The sequence below is a fragment of the Capra hircus genome, chromosome 20 (genome assembly GCF_001704415.2).
Source record: "Capra hircus breed San Clemente chromosome 20, ASM170441v1, whole genome shotgun sequence".
NCBI lineage: Eukaryota > Metazoa > Chordata > Mammalia > Artiodactyla > Bovidae > Capra > Capra hircus.
The window spans coordinates 58,329,183-58,346,480 of record NC_030827.1 but is presented as its reverse complement, the minus strand read 5'-3'; the positions used below and the strand labels follow the sequence as shown (position 1 = coordinate 58,346,480).

The following is a 17,298-nucleotide window of genomic DNA, read 5'->3' as shown; positions in this document are numbered from 1 at the left end:
GCACACCAGCCTTCCCTGTCCTTCACCATCCCCCAAAGTTTGCTCAAACTCATGTCCATTGAGTTGGTGATGCCACCCAACCGTCTCATCTTCTGTTGTCCCCTTCTCCTCTTGCCTTCAATCTTTCCCAGCATCAGGGTCATAATTATATACATTATATATATGCTACATATTATAGCACATAATACAAATGATAGCATATAATATATATTATAGTATAGGGAACTATACTCAATATCTTATAATAACCTATACTGGAAAAGAGTCTGAAAAACAATATATATGTATAGCATTCACTTTTCTGTACACTTGAAACTAATGAAGTGAGGTGAAAGTCACTCAGTTATGTCCGACTCTGTGACTCCATGGACTATACAGCCCATGGAATTCTCCAGGCCAGAATACTGGAGTGAGTAGCCTTTCCCTTCTCTAGGGGATCTTCCCAACCCAAGGATCAAACCCAGGTCTCCCACAGTCCAGGTGGATTATTTTCTAGCTTAGCCATAATACCTCAACAAAAAAAGACTTGATTGAGTGGGTAACGTAATAATTTATTGCATGATTTCTGCTTCTTCCTAGAGAACAAGCCTTATGTCTGAAATCCCAGGATGTAGGCCAATATTTTCCACATAGCAGGTGTTCAGTGTCTATGGATGGAATAAATGCATGAATCCATAATCCCACCAAGAAGTGAGTGGAGTAGGCTGATGGCTAGTGTCCTCAACTCTCCTCTCCTCCTTACGCCCCTACCCTGCATGTGATTTTGTAGTTCCTCCTGTCAAAAGCTGGAGTCAGTTTCCCTACTCCTGGAACCTGGGCTGGCCTGTGACTTGCCCTGGGCATGAGTGGGCAGTGGCAGTGAAGTTGAGCCGCATCTGATTCTTGGCCCAAGAGACCCTGTGTGTCTCTATCCATCACTGGAGGTACTGGCACAGCTGTTTAAGCAAGCTCAGGCTGGTGGAGGAGGATGAGAGGCGATGTGGAACAGAGCTCAGCGGTCCATAGAGCCATCTGGACCAGCCTACTACCACCTGATAGAACCTGGTGAGCCCACCAAGACCAGCAGAGCCTCCTTTGGATTCAGCTGACCACAGAGGCATAAACACGGCCAAGTGCAAAACAGCCGCCCCACTGACCTATGACCTAGTGAGCAAGAATGAAAGCTTGTCTTGTGAGTTAGTGAGTGCGGAGGTGATTGCCACATGGCAATAAATCCTGAGACTGTGCAGACCTGCCTGTCCATCCCTAGTGCCCTTGCTGGTTTAAATGATATCCAGTTGTCCCAATTTACTCTTTACAGGATTGGTTTATAATCCATGAATAATGGACAGCTTTGTTGACAAGGGAACAAGGACAAACAGAGTCTCTTGAAAAACTGTAGAAGCACAAGAGACTATACAAGTTTTGTTCCTCTGAGCTCTGCGGATGGCCTGGACTCCTCTGTGGCATGGAAGAGGCCTTGCAGATCACTGGAAGGAATAAGTGTGGAAAGAAATAATCAAACCCACAGCAGTGGTTTCTATCTCTGGGTGAATTAGGAGGCCAGGCCATGCTATAATTTCGACGCATGTGAAGTTGACTTGGACCCAATGAAACCGAGCACAAGGTTGGCAAATTTTCCTTTCTTTTATAGAGAAACAGGGAGAAACAGGAAAATACCTGACCCCTGGGTTAAATTAAGGTCTGGGGCTGGCAAATCTCATGACTTGCATTTTTATAAAATGGGGTCTCATAGATGAGTTCATGACTAGAGTAGCGGCTACAATTTAGCTTAAGTAAAAGTATTAGTCGCTGAGTCGTGTCCAGCTCTTTGGGACCCCCATGGGCTGTAGATTGCCAAGCTCCTCTGTCCATGGAATTCTCTAGGCAAGAATACTGGATTGAGTTGCCATTTCTTTCTCCAGGGGATCTTCCCGACCCAGGGACTGAACCTGGGTCTCCTGCATGGCAGGTGGATTCTTTATAGTCTGAGACACCAGAGAAGCCCATAATTTAGTTTAAAAGGGACACTTACTGGCAGTTGCCCAACAGATGACAAGAACAAAAAGCCAGGAATACTTTCAGGGCTCCTGCAATTTGGGTGTCTTGAGCCAGGCCACAGGTGTACATAGAATAGACATCAACTTTTCGGCCAGTGGATTTCTTGATTTCAAGTCTGTCAGTTCAACAAGTTCCAAGTGTCTACTCCCCTGACTAATTGTGTAAGGTTTGGGGCAGGAAATTTGCTGGAACCCTCTTTTCCTCAGCATCTCCCCCACAAATTCCTGGGGAAGTGCCTGTCTGGTCAGTGAGAATCACCCCAGTCATGTCAGGGAAAAGCCACAACCATGTGCAGAACTCTCAAGGATGGGAAAAGATTTGGCTTACCAGCTGGGTCCAAAAAGAATAAGAAATCAGAGAAAATGAATATGAAACACACAAGGAAAAAAACCTTACTTCAAAGGCAATAAGCAAATGTAATAAAAAGGACCTAGTGAAAGATCTCTCTTTTACTGGGACAAACACAAAAACCCTACAAAGGATGACCCTACAAAGAAGTTTTGGGTCTTCTCTGACCTAAGTCTATAACATCTTACTGTAACCCACCAGTGGATGTCCAGATATAATACCAGGTAAGTGAAGGAAAGGAGAGACATCTGAAACTGGGTTGCTCAATGCTGGAGACGCTCACATTTGAAATCTCTTCCAAGTAAGAAGATCCTGCAGGAACTGGTAGGTGACTAGTAGATACTGAAAAGTTTGAAATGTCAAAGTTCATCCAAATTGGGGGAAAAAAAAACTCTAAGAGATCATTCTGGGAATCAGGATTTCTCCAATGGAAAATATACAATCTTTGGAAAGAAAAAATCTCACAGTACTTAGCTAAGGCATTAGTTCATAACCAAGAGACTATGCAGAATGACAAAATATATTCAACTTTTCTAAGCAATAAAAATTTCTTCAGCGACCATAAGGTTATAAACCAGTAAGCAGAACATATAGATCTGCCTTGTATTAAACATACTTATATGAACATCGTTGGATCATCGAGAAAGAAAGAGAGCTTCAGAAAAATATCTACTTCTGTTTTATTGACTATGTCAAAGCCTTTGACTGTGTGGATCACAACAAACTGTGGAAAATTCTTAAAGAGAACAGGAATACCAGATCACCTGACCTGCCTCCTGAGAAATCTGTATGCAGATCCAGAAGCAACAGTTAGAACTGGACATGGAACAACAGACTGGTTCCAAATCGGGAAAGGAGTACAACAAGGCTGTATATTGTCACCCTGCTTATTTAACTTATATGCAGAATACATCATGAGAAATGCCTGGCTGGATGAAGCACAAGCTGGAATCAAGATTGCTGGGAGAAATATCAATAACCTCGGATATGCAGATGACACCACACTTATGGCAGAAAGTGAAGAGGGACTAAAGAGCTTTTTGATGAAAGTGAAAAAGGAGAGTGAAAAAGTTGGCATATAACAACATTCAGAAAACTAAGATCATGGCATCTGGTCCTATCACTTCATGGCAAATAGGTGGGGAAACAATGGAAACAGTGAAAGACTATTTTTCTGGGCTCCAAAATCACTGCAGATAGAGACTGTAGCCATGAAATTAAAAGATGCTTGCTCCTTGGAAGAAAGCTATGACCAACCTAGACAGCACATTAAAAAGCAGAGGCATTATTTTGCCGACAAAGGTCTGTCTAGTCAAAGTTTTGGTTTTTCCAGTAGTCATGTATGGATGTGAGAGTTGGACTGTGAAGGCTGAGTGCCGAAGAATTGATGCTTTTGAACTGTGGTGTTGGAGAAGATTCTTGAGAGTCCTTTGGACTGCAAGGAGATCCAACCAGTCCATCCTAAAGGAGATCAGTCCTGGTGTTCACTGGAAGGACTGATGCTAAAGCTGAAACTCCAATACTTTGGCCACCTGAGCTGCGAAGACCCTGATGCTGGGAAAGATTGAGGGCAGGAGGAGAAGGGGATGACAGAGGATGAGAAGGTTGGATGGCATCACTAACTTGATGGACATGAGTTTGAGCAAGCTCTGGGAGATGGTGAAGGACAGGGAAGCCTGGTGTGCAGCAGTCCATGGGGTCGCAAAGAGTTGGACACGACTGAGTGACTGAGTTGAACTGATACGAACATTAGGATAAATCTGCTTTATTTTATATAGCTGTCACTGAGATGTAACAACAACAAAAAAAATGCCCACTGGTATCAAAGGCTCTCCAAGGGACCCAGGAACAGCTGTAGGGCTAAGTGCCTAATGCCCTCTCTGCTGGTCCTCTTTCTGCCTCGCCCTTGCCTGCTTTCCTTCCCTTTCTCTCTTCCTCCCGCTTTGCCATCTGTGTTGTCTAACGGGCTCTTCCATAGTCTCAGGCTGCACATATCCTGTGCTAGGTTACCTGCCCCAACCCGAGCATCAGACATCCACCTGGTACTTGTGACATTCAACACTGAACTCTTTTCCTGCTTTATTGTCCCTGATTTATAAATGTGTGGTGGCTGTGTGCCTCCCACATCTCCCCACCACCACACCCCCCCACCCAACAGCCCCTTCTCTTGCCTTCTCCACTGTCACTGGGCTCGCTCAAATCCAATTTTGACTCCTCCAACTTTGACTCTGGTTTACTTCTACCATCTCACTTTTCTTTTTAAAAATATTTATTTCACAGTAGGTTCTCATTAGTCATCTATTTTATACATAGTAGGATATATGTATATGTATATAGTAGTATGTATGTATACATATAGTATACATATACATATATAAAGTGAAGTCGCTCAGTCATATCTGACTCTTTGCGATCCCATGGACTGTAGTCTACCAAGCTTCTCTGTCCATGGGATTTTCCAGGGAAGAGAATTGGAGTGGGTTGCCATTTCCTTCTCCAGGGGATCCTCCTGACCCAGGGATCGAACCCAGGTCTCCTGCACTGCAGACAGACGCTTTACCCTCTGAGCCACCAGGGAAGCCCCATACATATATATGTCAATCCCAATTTCCCAAATGATCCAGCAATCCCACTCCTGGGCAAATACCTGGGAAAAAACTATGATTTAGAAAGATACATGCATCCCAATGTTCACTGCAGGACTATTTACAATAGGCAGGACATGGAAGCAAACTAAATGCCCACCAAGAGACGAAAGAATGAGATGACGTGGTGCATACACAAGGGGGTATCACTCAGCCATAAAAAGGGACAGAATTGTGCTATTTGCTGAGAATGTGGATAGCTTCAGAGACTGTCATACAGAGTGAAGTTTAAGTCAGAAAGAGAAAAATAAATGCTACATATTACAGTATCATAAATGTTTTCACAGGCTGAAAATAGCTTTTGCTTCTAGAAATCCATGCTGAACAGGCACACTTTCCCATTAACTACTTCTCCTTGAGAAGAAGGGTGTCTCTGGCCACCATCTGTTTTGTATTTCTCTCACTTCTGCATCCAGCTTATCATTAGCAGGACTTGAACGACATGCACATACTATTTGTTCAGTAAGCAATTTGTTGGACCACTGATAGGACAGACAGGGATTGGGTTATATTAAAAGTGAGTTAAACAAAGGGCAATTCTTACTCTCACTCTCCTTTAGTCAAAGCCCCTCAAGTTAAAAGCAGGAAGGTTAGCTCTACTAATACTAGTGGTGTGTCTCCTTAGAATTAACAAGAATGCTAATAATATCATAAGGGAAAATGGTTGAATTTTATCTATAAATGTGTTTGAATAAAGAAGTATATTCATTAAAACTACAGATGACATCTTGCTGGGAAAAGTAACTAAAATGGTAAAGAATAAAATGAAGAAACAGGTAAATTAGGAAACAAAGCAAAAAGAAATCAAGGAGTTGGCCATTAAACTGAAAAAAAAAAACCCCGCCCAACAGGGTGGTGGTGGTAAAGCCACAGCCTGAGGTTGGATGGAATTAAGGAAACATTGTGATAAGAAGAGTCACCATTTGTAATCTTGTGCAGCGAGGCAAGAGTCATTTAGAGCCTTGGGTCAAACTCACCAGGCCATCTTGTATCAAAGATAAGGGAAAATTAGAAAGGGACCTGTGATCCGCACATGTCAGTAGTGGTAAAGATCCTGCGTGCCAACCCAGGAGACGTAAGAGACGCAGGTTTGATTTCTGGAGGAGGGCATGGTAATAACCCACACTAGTATTCTTGCCTGGAGAATCCCAAGGACAGGAACGTGGTGGGCTACGTCCACAGGGTCGCAAAGAGTCGGACACGACTGAAGCAACTGAACACTGCGCGTGCTGAAATACAACTCATGCTTTCAGAGCCAGTTAGAAGATGACTGAGTCCCTTGGACTGCAAGGAGATCAAACCAATGAAGCCTGAATACTCATTGGAAGGACTGATGCTGAAGCCGGAGCTCCAGTCCTTTGGCTCTCTGATGTGAAGAGTGAAGAGCTGACTCACTGGAAAAGCTCCTGATGCTGGGAAAGATTGAGGGCAGGAGGAGAAGCAGGCAACAGAGGATGAGATGGTTGGATGGCATCACCAGTTCAACAGAAATGAGTTAGAGCAAACTCTGGGGGATAGTGAAGGACAGGGAAGCCTGGTGTGCTGCAGTCCATGGGGTTGCACAGAGTGGGACGCAACTGAGTGGCTGAAGAACAACAGAAGATGACCCGCCTCCTGAGCTTTTCGGAGCACATCCCTAAGAGAAAGAGTCTCTTCCCCCCCTCTGCTCTCAAATGTCCTTACACAAATGCTATGGAAAAGTTAGAAGGTCTTGATAAAAGAAATAAATCCATTAAGGAGAGAGGGAAATAGCACCTAAAAAGGAACGTTTGAAGCGATAAGACTGGTTTCGCCTGAAACAAAGGAATATAAAGAAACTAGGTTTCTAGCCTAGATCACTCTGGTTTCTCACTCTGTGAGTTAAGCTGGTGAACTGGTAACACCTTGCTTCTTGTACCGACTCTAAGCCTTACTGAGGAGCTGCTTCTGTGAGGAATGGTGGTGCTGGTGGTTTAGTTGCTCAGTCGTGTCCGACTCTTGCAACCCATGGACTGTAGCCCGCCAGGCTCCTCTGTCCATGGGATTTTCCAGGCAAGAATACTGGAGTGGGTTGCCATTTCCTTCTCCAGGGGATCCTCCCGACCCAGGGACTGAAGCTGGGTCTCCTGCATTACAGGCAGAGTCTTTACCGACTGAGCTAAATACATACTCGTTTCACTCTCAGGCCAAGCAAATACAATTAGAAGACTTCCTGAGAGCAGATGATGGGTTCTCAAGTCAAATATATCTGGAATATTTGCTTTTCTGTTTTATCTATCACTGTTTCCTTGTCCCAAGCATAGACATCCAAGAACTAACTGTTCAAGTAGAGATATAAGTAGCTGTTTTTAGCATGACTAAGATGTGATAAATGGGTTTTAGTGTCTAGTGTAGGCGACACATTGTAACGTAGAAACTAAATGGGTGGATGTGTATTGATGACGAGAAAATTATGTTGGAAAAGGTAGCAAAGAGATCAACATCCTATCTGGAGCTTGTGGTCAAGCTTCTGGGAAACCATTGGCAAGATCTGAGGACAGTAAAGCTTGAGTGCCCAGTCACTTCAGTTGTGTCCAACTCTTTGCAACCGCATGGACAGTACGTTGCCAGGCTCCTCTGTCCACGGGATCTACCTGCCAAGAATACTGGAGTGGGTTGCCATGCTCTCCTCCAGGGGATCTTCCCCATCCAGGGATTGAACCCACATCTCCTGTGTCTCCTGCATTGCAGGCGATTCTTTACTCCTGAGCCACCAGGGAAGCCCCAGAAAGGCTTACAGGAGACTTAAAAAACAAAAACAAAAACAGGAGACAAGAAGATGAGCAAATATGCCTGAGGCAGCGACAAGGCAAGAGAAGAATTAAACCCTTAGACAGAAAATTGAAATGAGGCCAATATATTACAGGTGGAAAAATCATTAAATTTTGAGTTGTAAATGTTTGAAAGAAATTGATATGTGCTTCTGTAGTGACTGTGGAAAGCATTTGGTTTTTTGGGGGGGGATGCTATATAGTAATTGTAAAGATATCAACAGTGATAAAAACAATTGTTAAATATCTGGAGGTAGAACCATTTTGGTTCAAATTTAAGATTTTAGGATTCCGTCTTAAAGTTGAAAAACTTGGATTTAAATTAGAAAATGACTTCAATTTTTATTTCAGTGACCAAATTGTTCCTCCCAACAGTGTCAATAACTCAGAAAACTCAAGTTTTCCTTAATTACAGACAGCTAGTAATTAGCTGTGAGTCCCAAAGTCTCATTCCCTCATAAAACAGGAAATGTTGGGTTTATTTGGAAGGACTTTTATAAAAAGGAACTAATTTGTCTTCCTTTTTTAGGCAAAAACTTATTTAGACCCGCTCATTTCATGTATGTCATTTTACACATGGTGGTGGTGGTAGCTTAGTCATTAAACCGTGTCTGACTCTTGCAACCCCGTGGACTGGAGCCCACCAGGCTCCTCTGCCCATGGGACTTCCCAGGCAAGAATACTGTGGTGGGTTGCCATTTCTTCTCCACGGGATCCTCCTGACCCAGGGCTCGAACCCAGGCCTCCTGCACTGCAGGCAGATTCTTTACTGACTGAGGTACTGTGCCATCTATGAAAATGGCCCAGATGAATTCTTGTTGCTGAAGTTTCCTTTAAAGCTCAGTAGAGAGCTCAGTATTCAGGGTGTAAGTTGAGGGCAAGAAAGGCATCTCCTCTCCACCCCATGCCCTGAAGCTCTCAGTCCAAATGAAAACGATCAACAGCAACACTTGGTCTGGATATTTGGCCCATGGGAAGCATCTTCTGGTCCTCACTGTTCTTAGCACAAAATCCTATGCTCTATTAAAAAGGAAACCCACAAAGAGCTGGCTCTGTTTACTTCCAGATTCACAATTGCATGAGTAAACTTGAGTTGACACCTGAGTACATGGGAAATGGTGTGGGTTAGTCTCCTGGCTCTTCATTCACCGCAGACATTCATGGTTCTCAGGCAACCAGGGCCAAGCTGAAGTCACACAACGGGTTTGTGAAGGGTTGTTCACGGGCTTCATGTAACTGGGTTCAGTAGGTGGGTCATTCAACTTTTATGCCAGGTAAGCTGAGCTGTTCTGAAGTCTATAGGCTCTGAAGTCTTGCCCTTAAGGGTTTTTATCACTACCCTGAAGGCAGCAAAAGTAGAGCTCTGACTCTAAAGGAAGGGGCTTTCCAACCACTGGTCAATCACTCTGTGTGACCTAATTTTCTTGTTTGATGCAAAGAATGTTATGCCCAGAGTGTTGAGTCTCATCTAAAATAGAAGCATGAGGTCCTAAAATGAGACAATTTTAAAACAGAAGACAATCGCATTTGTTTTCACTGCTGATAAGCATTAATCCTAAATAATGCTCATTCTGTTTTTAGTCTTAAGATTAAGTGAGACTGATAAAGTAGATAAGCACCAAAGTCCTACTGTATAGCACAGGGAAGTCTAGTCAATATCCTGTAATGAACTAAAACAGAAAAGAATCTGAAAAAGTTATATATATAGCTGAGTCAGTGTGCTGTACACCTGAAACTAACACAATATTGTAAATGGACTACACTTTAATTTGAAAAAACAGGTTAAGTAACGTCTGTCTAACAAAAGCACCTGACTTTTTTAATCCTTGTGTGTGTGTGTGTGTGTGTTGTGTTTAGTTGCTCAGTCATGTCTGACTCTTTGACCTCAAGGACTGTAGCCTGCCAGGCTCCTCTGTCCATGGGATTCTCCAGGCAAGAATATGGAGTGGGTAGCCATTCCCTTCTCCAGGAGATCTTCCCTAACCAGGGCTCGAACCCATGTCTTCTCCATTGAGATGGATTCTTTATAATTTGAGCTAGCAGGGAAGCCTTACCAAAAGTGAGTGAAGTCGCTCAGTCGTGTCCAACTCTTTGTGACCCCGTGGACTGTAGTCTACCAGGCTCCTCCGTCCATGGGATTTTCCAGGCAAGAATACTGGAGTGGGTTCCCATTTCCTTCTCCAGATTTTCCTGACCCAGGAATTGAACCTGGGTCTCTGGCACTGTAGACAGACGCTTTACCGTCTGAGCCACCAGGGAAGTCCTGAGTCTGATCACATATTAATGAAATTCCTCCCTCTCTGACACAGGGTTTGGAAACCAGAGACATACAGTTTCCTAGAGAAAGGACGTCTCTTTTTTTTTTGTCCTAGAAGTACCAACTCCACTCCTCCCAGCCTTTAAAATTCTCATGATACTTAATAATTACAGAAGAAATCACTTACTACAATAAATACACGTAAATAGATTAACTGAAGTCGCTCAGTCGTGTCCGACTCTTTGTGACCACATGGACTGTAACCTATCAGGCTCCTCCGTCCATGGGATTTTCCAGGAAAGAATGCTGGAGTGGATTGCCATTTCCTTCTCCAGGGGATCTTCCCGACCCAGGAATCGAACCCGTGTCTCCCGCATTGCAGGCGGACGCTTTACCATCTGAGCCACCAGAGAAGCCCCAAATAGATTAAGAGGAACAGGGAACTGGCAAAGCTGGATTCTTAAGGGATGACCGACAGTCTTACCTATGAGGGTGTGGAAGACGGCAGCAATGGCGCCGGCCACCACCATGCACAGGACAGCTTTGGTCCTGTCCCGCTTGCTGTTCACAAACACCAGGCCCACGTTCTTGAAGTCACTCATGGGCCCTGTGAAGAACTTCATTAAGGAGTACGCCAGCCCGTAGCTGGCCAGCATCTCCACTGCATCTTCCTTGACAGCAGCGATCCCCCGGTTCAAGGCCTGTGGAGGGAAGAGTCCCACAAACAGCATTAGAAACTTCGTCTCCTCTCCCACAATAAAAGGCAGCAGGTTGTGTTTCCATAGGAACGCTAAGCAGCTTATAGGGTAAGTCTCACTGTAATTTGATAGAGGTTATTTATTTTCATTTTCATCCATATTAGCTTCAGTTTGAAATATCTTCTTGTGGGGGAGATAGCTGCCCGCTATCACCTATGAAATTCCTATGAAAGGAATAGAAAAAACCCAACAAGTGTTCTAGGTTAATATCAGAAAATAATTCTAAGATGTTCTGGTTAAAAGGTAAACATGTTAAATTTTATTTGCAGGCTGAATCTACACAATAGCAACAGGCATTTTGGAAATGGGTCAACCACTTTATATGGAGTGGGTGATGGGTCCTTTTTCCCCTGTGTGTATGTGTGAAATGTTGTACTTATTTATGTATCCTTCATAGCATAATGTAAGCTCTATGTCATGAAAATGGGTATTGATGGAATTTTTATACCATCTGTGGATGCTATTCACCTGATTCTTACTGTACTTTAATTTGAAATACATTCCTGATTTTTGTGCAGACAAATAGGAAAAGAAAAATCTTTAAACTAAATACACTGTTTTTGAATAATTCTTGCTGGAGATGTGGCCATAGAATATTCTGTTTTAACATCCCCAATGAGGGACCACCCCTATGAGTTTCTAACTTTTCCACCTACTAGATGAATAAATTGGGGCCTCCCAGGTGGCACTAGTGGTAAAGAATCCACTTGCCAATGTAGGAGACACAGAGCCTCGGGTTTGATCCCTGAGCCTGGAAGATCCTCTGGGGGAGAGAATGGCTACCCACTTCAGTATTCTTGCCTGGGGAATTCCATGGACAGAGGAGCTAGATGGGCTATAGTCCATAGGGTTGCAAAGAGTGGGATAAGACTGCGAGACTGAGCACACAGACGAATAAATTAGATCAGAGCTTGTGGGAATGGATGTCTAAGTAGAAGAACTTTGTTTTTAAAATGTCACCAGATGGCTGCTATCAAAAAGTCTATAAACAATAAATGCTGGAGAGGGTGTGGAGAAAAGGGAACCCTCTTACACTGTTGGTGGGAATGCAAACTAGTACAGCCACTATGGAGAACAGTGTGGAGATTCCTTAAAAAACTGGAAATAGAACTGCCATACGACTCAGCAATCCCACTGCTGGGCATACACATAAAGGAAACCAGAATTGAAAGAGACACGTGTACCCCAATGTTCATCGCAACACTGTTTACAATAGCCAGGACATGGAAGCAACCTAGATATCCACTGGTAAATGAATGGATAAGAAAGCTGTGGTACATATACACAATGGAATATTACTCAGTCATTAAAAAGAATGCATTTAAATCAGTTCTAATGAGGTGGGTGAAACTGGAGCCTATTATACACAATGAAGTAAATCAGAAAGAAAAACACCTATATAGTATACTAAGGTATATATATGGAATTTAGAAAGATGGTAATGATGACTCTATATGAGAGACAGCAAAGGAGACACAGATATAAGAACAGTCTGTTGGACTCTGCGGGAGAAGGCGAGGGTGGGATGATTTGAGAGAATAGCACTGAAACATGTATAATATCATATATGAAACAGATCGCCACTCCAGGTCTGATGCATGAGACAGGGTGCTCAGGGCTGGTGCACTGGGATGACCCTGAGGGATGGGGATGGGGGGGGTGTTCAGGATGGGGGACACATGTACACCTGTGGCTGATTCATGTCAATGTATGGCAAAAACCACTACAATATTGTAAAGTAATTAGCCTCCTATTAAAATAAATAAATAAATAAAAATGTCACCAGAATATCACCCTCTGTCTTTAGGAGCAGGCAACTGCCTGGGCAGATCAGCTTTCTGTATATACTTCTCATTTTTTTAAATTTAGTTTTTATTGCAGTATAGGTCATTTATAATGCTGGGTTAGATTCTGGTGTGTAATTAAGTGATTCAGTTAAACATATTCTTTTCCAGATTCTTTCCAATTATTGTTTATTACAAGATACTGAATATAGTTCCCTGTGCTGTACAGTTAATCCTTGTTGGTTATCTATTTTATATATAGCAGTGTGTATCTGTTAATCCCGAACTCCTAATTTATCCCTCTCCCACCCTCTTTCCTCTTTGGGAACCATGTTTGTTTTCTGTCTGTGAGTTTGTTTCTGTTTCATAAATAAGTTCATTTGTATAATTTTTTTAGATTCCACATAGAAGCGATATCATATGTTTTTATCTTTTTCTCTCTGACTTTAGTTACTATGATAATCTCTAGCTCTATCCATGCGGCTGCAAAGGGCATTATTTCATTCTTCTTTATGACTAATAGTCCATTGCATATACACTTTTAAAATAGACTTAATTTCTTGGATTAGTTTTAGGCTCACAGTAAAGTGGAGCAGAAAGTATGGAGAGCTGCTACATTCCCTCTTCCCCGAGCACACACAGCATCAAAACTACACTGACTACAATCCATGAACCTACACTGACATGTCATTATCACTCAGAGTCTACTGCTGATACTGGGGTTCACGCTGTACATTCCAGGGATTCTGACAAGTGTCCCTGACGTTTACCTACCATTATATAGTTGAACAATCTATGCAAAGCACTGTTAGCCAAAAATGTATTTATTGTAGAAAATACCAATGTGTAAGGTTATTTTAGAAAAATCTATAATAAAAGTATATGATACTTGTAGAAATTCAGTGTCATTCTTCTGATAGGTGGTGTTATATAAGGTGCCATATGCTATGTACTCTGTCATGTCTGACTCTTTGTGACCCCATGGACCATAGCCCACTAGGCTATGGATTTCCCAGGCAAGAATACTAGAGTGGGTTGACATTCCTCCTCCAGAGGATCTTCCCAACCTAGGGATCAAACCCGCATCTCCTGTGTCTCCTGCATTGCAGACAGATTCCTTACCCGCCGAGCCAATAACATTTGTGTGATTATATAAGGTGGTTTTTGATAACTGCTTCCAATTATATCTCTCATTCTCTTTTCCTTTTTTTCCAGTAATAACTTAAAATTTTCCATCAGAACCTTCATACCTGACATGATGTCCTCCTTAGGAACAAATTTCCTTTACCAAAGCTGATCTAGTATCTTATCAGCCTGAAGCAAACTAAAAACCAACAAGCTCATTGACAATAAATCCTGTGTTCAAAAGGTGTATGGTGTCAGAGGACTCCTGCTATGTGTCAAGATCCATCACTTGATAATCTTCCCAGATTAATTTCCTTTCAGACCTCTACAGTAGATGTGGTTGATTTCCCACCCAGATGCCCCTTATTGGTCAGCACATCCATCGCCAGGTCCTGGGACTTGGCCACTCAAGGCTCACAGCTGCCTCCTTCTCAGGAAACACTGCTCCCAGCCACTTTGGGTTGGTTAGGCCACTTCTGACCGCCCCCAGGCAGCACCCAGACAGTGAAGGGCTAACACAGGGATATACAAGATCACCTCCCCTGCCTCCCTGTGGGATCAACGCTGGTACAATTCATGCTCCAGAACTCCCTGTGGGAGCAGGTGGGAGGTAGTCTCCAGTGGAGACCACATCCTTTTTAAATTTTCCCCACCACCCACTGCTTCCTGCTCCCCTTCTCCTGAGAGCACTCACTCAATAAAAAAGTCACATGAAAATTTCCCAAGGCAGGCTGTTCCCAGGGACCCCAGCTCAATACAGCTTCTAATTACATTTCTCTCAGTCATAGAGAACAGCGTATGGTTTGTTCTTTTTCCTTCTAATCCTTCTCCACTCTGACTGTAAACTGCTTGCTTTTCATTGCTAAAATTGTGTTCAAATTTAAATATATAGTATATATAATTTAGGGCTTCCCAGGTGGCACTAGCAGTAAGGAACCCATCTGCCAATGCAGGAGATTTAAGAGATGTAGGTTTGATCCCTGGGTTGAGAAGATCCCCTGGAGTAGGAAATGGCAACCCACTCCAGAATTCTTGCCTGGAGAATCCCATGGACGGAGGAGCCTGGCAGATTACAGTCCATGGGGTCGAAAAGAATCCAAAATGACTGAAGTGACTTAGCATGCACTTAAATATATAATTAATGGTATAATTAATATATGATGATATATTACATATTAGCACAAGTTTTAAAATAACATAGGATTAGTCTTTTTAGGTGTCTTGCTGGCAAAACTTTATTCTTTGCTAAAAAGGAATCAGTCTGGCTGGGGCATCCACAGTAATGCTATTTCCACCAACTGTTCCTTGACAGGGTCCTAAACCCAGTGCTGAGGCAGGAAAGAAAATCAAATTACATAAGGAATGACAGCTCTGTCAGCAAGACTGGGTGTGAACACTCCGCTAAGCTCAACAATTATGGTAATTTGAGGAAAAAGCACAGGGTTTAGAGCCATGCTGACTTGATTGGATCTGCTTCTATCACAGTTCTTATTCTCGCTGAAATAACAGATCTTAGATCGTCTATAAGTAGCATGCAGGGCACCACGCACAACTGGCCTAGAAAAGGCACTTGAAAGCAAGGATTTATGCCCATACTGTTTACCACCACACACTTACCACCTTGCTACACTGTGTGTGAGTGTATACTCAGCCTCTCAATCGTGTCTGACTCTTTGTGACCCTATGGACTCTAGCCCATCAGGCTCCTCCACCTGTGGGATTTTCCAGGCAAGAATACTGGATCGGGTTGCCATTTCCTACTCCAGGGGATCTTCCCCACCCAGGGATCGAACCTGCATCTCTCGAGTCCCTTGTCTCCTGCTTTGGTAGGCAGATTCTTTACCACTGTGCCACCTGCAGAGGCCCCCTTGCTACATTATAAACACTCAAGAATTTGTTTGATGAATGAATGAATTAGGTATTTTTTTACTAGGAATTTCAAGGTTGATACTAATTTGTGTACACTTGGAACAAAAAATCACATTTTGATTGTAAGATGAAGATGTTATTGTCTGTAAGAGCTAATATTTTAACATTTTTATTGGCCATACTAAATGTATGCTGTGATGAGAAAACAAATCCTGACTTTAAGAAGCATTAAGACGCAAGGCAAAAAGAGCTTTAGAATTGAGGAGATTTGCTATGCTGATATTATGAGCCTTTTTATTATTGCCATTTGTAGTACTTCCCTCAGTTTGTTCACTTCCTAATTTCATGATTTTCATTTGATACCAGAAATATGAAGTTATTATGCAGTCAATCCTTCATTTCATGGAGTTTCTCTCCATACTTCTGGACTTTGTCGTTCTTACCTATCCTTAGCTAAGGCAATTTTGTTTAGCTTATAGTTTCATTTGCACATTTAACTTTCTACTCCTCCTTGAACTTACACTGTGAGGTATGGATTGAAATTAATTTTCTTATAATAATTTGCTTCTTCAAAATTAGTTTGAATAAAGCACCTATTGCCTATATATTTGTGATGTTTTCTGATCAGCCATTAGTTCTCAGGCACCCTTCTGTCACCTGCGGTTTGCTTTATCTGTTGTTTCAACTTGCTTACTCTGTTTTTCTTCATAGAATGTTCATTCAGTTCAGTTCAGTCGCTCAGTCGTGTCCGACTCTTTGTGACCCCATGAACCGTAGCACGCCAGGCCTCCCTGTCCATCATCAACTCCTGGAGTCCACCCAAACCCGTGTCCATCGAGTCGGTGATGCCAACCCACCATCTCATCCTCTGTTGTCCCCTTGTCCTCCTGCCCCCAGTCTTTTCCAGCATCAGGGTCTTTTCAAATGAGTCAGCTCTTCGCTTCAGGTGGCCAGACATCATATTGTCTATTTTCTTGTCATTTGTCTTCCTGTCTACCTTCTCCATTGGATGCAAGCTCCAGGAGTCACAGGGAACTTTGGTTCACACCACATCCCCAGTCCTAAACGTAACAGGGGATCACATGATAGGTGAGTGATGAGGGTTTGAAGGCATGAAGTGAAATATACACAAATTGTATAAATATTTCCCATGACGGACGCTATAGAAATGCAATTACTGAGCTGGAGATTCCTGGGAGGAGCCTATTCAGATGAACCAGACAAGGAAACTCCTTCAAAGAGGTGACATTTGAGCTGAGAGTTGAAGAACAAGAATGAACCCGCCATAGGAAGAGCTGGAGGAAGACCCGGACCTGCAGGAGGGCATCCAATAAGAGTAGAGGGGATATAAGGTGAATTCTGAAGAGTAGGTAGTGCTAAGGTCATCGCAGGTCATAGTAAAGAACATGGGGCTTTGATCTAAGAGCAGTGGGAAGCCGTCAAAGGGTCTGAGCCCAGGTGGGAATGTCCATCCTCCTGGCTGCAGGTACAGATGTGGCCTGGAGAGGGTCAGACAGAGCAGGAAGTGAAGAGTTCACTGGTGAACTCTGGATCACATGGTGATCCAGAGAAGAGAAGGCGATGGCTTGGAAGAGGGTGTATGGGGAGATGGAGAGAAGTCGATGGACTAGAGAGCCTTTTGTGTATTTTTTAAATTTAATTTTTATTAAATTATAGTTGCCT

At 42.9% G+C, this 17,298-nt stretch overlaps 1 protein-coding gene across 1 annotated transcript in view; it reads right to left on the bottom strand.

Moving 5' to 3' along the window:
• The window catches only part of ANKH (ANKH inorganic pyrophosphate transport regulator), a 168,608-nt gene that overhangs the window by 62,811 nt on the left and 88,499 nt on the right, over positions 1-17,298 (bottom strand). The window contains exon 2 of the mRNA XM_018065615.1: positions 10,564-10,780. Coding sequence (XP_017921104.1) covers positions 10,564-10,780 — 217 coding nt within the window. The remainder of the gene's footprint in view (positions 1-10,563; positions 10,781-17,298) is intronic.